This window comes from Brassica napus, chromosome A9 (assembly GCF_020379485.1).
Source record: "Brassica napus cultivar Da-Ae chromosome A9, Da-Ae, whole genome shotgun sequence".
NCBI classification, from domain to species: domain Eukaryota; kingdom Viridiplantae; phylum Streptophyta; class Magnoliopsida; order Brassicales; family Brassicaceae; genus Brassica; species Brassica napus.
This window is the reverse complement of record NC_063442.1, coordinates 22,818,608-22,822,607: the sequence shown is the minus strand read 5'-3', so window position 1 is coordinate 22,822,607 and position 4,000 is coordinate 22,818,608. Positions and strand designations below refer to the sequence as shown.

The following is a 4,000-nucleotide window of genomic DNA, read 5'->3' as shown; positions in this document are numbered from 1 at the left end:
CCCTTCTTCCTTCTCTTACGGCCGGTACTGGAACCTGCCCCTGTTTCTACTACATGAGTTCTTGGATCCTTTTTGGGAGGATCTTTCATCTCGGTCACCTCAATCTGATCGGGCTGACCTTTGGTCCTTCTTTGGTTGAGCCTTGGCACGGCTAGCAACCTCTTCCTCCCACTTCACCTGCGCCTAGGCTCGCGACAACACATCTTCCATGTTCTTACAAGGGTACATGGTCAACTCTTTGTATAGGCCCCCATCTGAAAGCAGACCTCTCTTGAAGGCAGAGATCCCGGTAGGGATGCTGCATTCGGGGACTGCCACTTTCTCCTGGTTGAAGCGGGCTATGTAGTCTCGCAGGGGTTCCACTCGATGCTGGAGGATCTCGTAGAGACCATCTGAAGTCTTCTCCAGGCTTCTACTACTTGTGAATTGCTCCACGAATTTGTCTCTCAGGCCTGCGAAGGAAGATATGGACCTGGTTGGGAGATTGATGTACCATTGCAAGGCAGGTCCGATCAGAGGGGAACCGAACCCTTTGCACATCGTGGCTTCGCTGGACTCCTTAGGGAGTGCAACCACCAACATCCTTTGCTTGTACTGCACGATGTGATCGTCGGGGTCACCAGTACCGTCATACATCTTGATGCTGGAGAAGGAGAACTTTCTAGGCATCTCATGTGAGCCGATTTCCTCCACAAAGGGGGTATCGGCGTGGGAATTTGGGTTGCTCCTCCGGATTGGGGGAGTTACTCCTGGTAGGCTTTCTACCATGGACTGCATGGCGTCGAATCTCTTAGAGAAAACCTGCTCCAGGTAGGCGGTTATGGAGGACTATGTTGCTGCAGTCCTCTCAAGTGCTTCTTTCTCGGATTCCGGCTCGGAATCGCTCTCTTCCAGGTCATGAATTTGAGGATTCTCGGTCCCTTCCCGAGTTTCCCCAGCTACCCCAGGTGCAGGAAGCGTGTCGGTGGTACCTACTCCGATGCTGGGTGTGTTCAGATTTCCCATAGGTCGGAACTGGGTGTTGAAACGACGCTTCTTGTTGCCTGCCTTGTTGAGGGCTTGGTTCTGGTTCCTGAGGACTGTGTTTGCTGACTGAAGCTGGCTTAGCTTCTCGGCACTTTGCTCCAGCTGTTTGGAGTGTTCGTCAAGTTTCTCCTTCAGACCTTGAACTTCTGAAGAGCGGTCGGGGTTTTCTCCGGTAGTCTCCCGAGCTAGATGCATGTCGATTTGGCCTTGCAGGCCGTCTATTTGCTTTTGAAGCTCAGCTGTCGTTTGAGCAGCTTCAGCTGGTTCGCCGTGCTCATCCACCGCCACCATCACGTAGTTAGATTACTCCCCTCCTTCTAGCGCCAAACTGTTAGGGGATTTTTCTGTAGGCTCTTTGTGAGTACAACGGAACGATGGACAGGCTAGTAAACCAAGAGTATTGGTATGGATTTCGTGAGGATTTAGAGAGGATAATAAAGAGATAGGCTTGAAGAGACTTTTACTAGATAGAACAAGCAAGATTACAATGTATTGAGTAAGAACCCTAATTCTATCCGTTTAACTCTAGTCTCTAAGCCTTAGAGAAGTTGATCCTTTGCTTTAGGGTTTTGACAGCTCTCATATAGTCGTCTAGGAGTCGGTTCCATTAGGTTAAACTCTTCCATATTCGAAAATATGGAAGGTTCTCCTTATCGGAAGTTTTCCATTTCTTGGAAGGGAGCTCGGTTCCAGGGACCGAACTCAAGTTCCTTCTAGCGGGGACCTGGAGCGTTCCCTTATCAGGGACCCAAGGGTCTGGGTCCTGCCTGGAGGCTGGAGGAAATGATACCGGGATATTTTTCCCCAACAATAGCCACCTAGAAAAGCTGGTCTTATCCCTGATAGTCGCTGCTCGTAAGCTCCAATCGTGGTTGTTACCTCCTTCCTTGTAAAGTTGGTCCTCCATAAACTAGAAGTCTCTGGACTCCTAGCCAAATGGGCTGTGAAACTATGGGAGTACGATGTAATATTTTGACCCGCCACGGCTACAAATTGGCAGGTCCTAGCAAACTTCGTAGCTGAATTCTCCCCTGCCTTGCTCCCAGCTCTGGAGCAGGAGGTACGCCTTCGAGGCAAAAGTAAGGAAGAGGGAGAATGGATCCTACACGTTGATGGATCCAGCAACGTCAGAGGAGCTGGAGTAGGGATAGTGCTTACCTCGCCAACAGGGAACACAGCCTCAAGGGCAGTGAGATGCAACTTCAAAGCAACCAACAACGAAAGCGAGTACGAAGCCCTAATCGCAGTCCTAACCCTCGCCCATCAGATGGGGGCAGAGAACATCCAGGTCTTCGGCGACTCCCCGCTGATAATCATACAGGTACAAGGGGAGTACCAAGAAAAAGACGACAGCATGATCCAGTATCTGGCGGTCTCTCAGCGACTAATCAAGAAGTTCAAAAGCTGCAAGCTCAATCAAATCCCCCGGGAAAAAAATTCACAATCTGATGCCCTGGCTAATCTAGGGTCCGCCCTTGAAACAACTAGACAGATGAGTATCCCCTTGCTCGTGCTTCAATGGCCAGCTACCATGGAGGAACCCCCGCCAGAGGAGGTATCCACCGTCGAAGAAGGTGAAACTTGGATGTCCCCCCTATTCTGGTACCTGGAGGCTGATATCCTCCCGGAAGACTGTGGCGAGGCCAGAAAGATCAAAAAGCAAGCCGCTAGGTACTGTATCTCCCAGGAGAAGCTGTACCGGAGATCTTTCGCTGGTCTGTATCTGAGGTGTGTTACACCCCGAGAAGCCGCTAGAATCCTTGTAGAACTACATGAAGGAGATTGTGGATCCCACTCTAGCGGTCGGAGCCTGGTGCTCAGAGCCAGAAGGGCCGGTTATGATTGGCCATCGATGGCCGCCGACGCTGACAGACAAGCCAAGCACTGCAACCAATGCCAAAGGCACGCTCCAGTTTCTAAGCTTCCCCTGAAGAACCTCAAGTCCATAAGCTCACCATGGCCCTTCAGAAAGTGGGGCATGGATATAGTAGGAAAATTCCCTATGGCGCCGGGGCAGAAGGTCTTCCTTCTGATAGTCACTGACTACTTTTTCAAGTGGGTCGAAGCAGAAGCGCTCAGCCGCATAACAGATCTCCAGATCCGTAAGTTCCTATGGACCTAAGTAATCACTCGCTTCGGGGTCCCCCACGAGATCGTCACTGACAATGAACCCCAGTTCACGAGCCACAACTTCAAGTAGTTCTGCAAGGACTGGGGCATAAAATTAACTTTCGCCACACCTTGACACCCCCTAGTCTAACGGACAAGCAGAATCCACAAACAAAACAGTGGTCAACATGCTTAAAAAGCAACTGGAGGGCTCTCACCGGAAGTGGGCGGAGGAACTACACGGAGTCCTCTGGGCCTACCGGACCACTCCTAAAACAGCAACAGGGGAAACCCCCTACACGGAGTCCTCTGGGCCTATGGCTCTGAGGCCATTGTACCTGCAGAGATGCACGTAAGAACAATGGTCTCTGGATCTACATCTCAGAAGGAGAATAACGAGCTGATGGCACTAAGCCTTGACCTGCTCGACGAAAAAAGAGAGGCCGCTCGAATTAGAAACTGGTCTTACCAGCAAGACGTCGCCAGGACGTACAAGAAAGTCAGAACTATAACCTTCCAGCAAGGGGACTGGGTCCTACGACCAGAAGAAAAAACTAACGAGGAAACTCACCTAGGGTGGGAAGGACCCTATAAGGTCATCGAGGTGCGGAGAGCAGGCGCCTACAGACTGCAAGATAGCAAAGGTAAAATACAACCCAACTGTTGGAATGCCCTGCACCTCAAAGCCTATCATTTTTAATATGGTCTCCGGATCATGATTTCTATACTACTATATACTATTTAAGCATCATGATTTCCTACTCCTATGTATGCTAAACGTCTTCGGACAAAGCTTATAATAAAATAGTTTCGACCATAAAAGCAGAGGGGAAATCATTATACTTAAAGTGGCATACGAGCTGGA

General features: G+C 50.2%; 1 protein-coding gene across 1 annotated transcript; it reads left to right on the top strand.

Moving 5' to 3' along the window:
• Positions 1-1,977: 1,977 nt before the first annotated feature.
• Positions 1,978-3,148, top strand: LOC106428064. Its single transcript, XM_048740455.1, has 2 exons — positions 1,978-1,983; positions 2,027-3,148. Exons 1-2 carry the CDS (start codon positions 1,978-1,980, stop codon positions 3,146-3,148), a joined length of 1,128 nt encoding a protein of 375 aa, XP_048596412.1.
• The last annotated feature ends 852 nt before the right edge of the window (positions 3,149-4,000 follow it).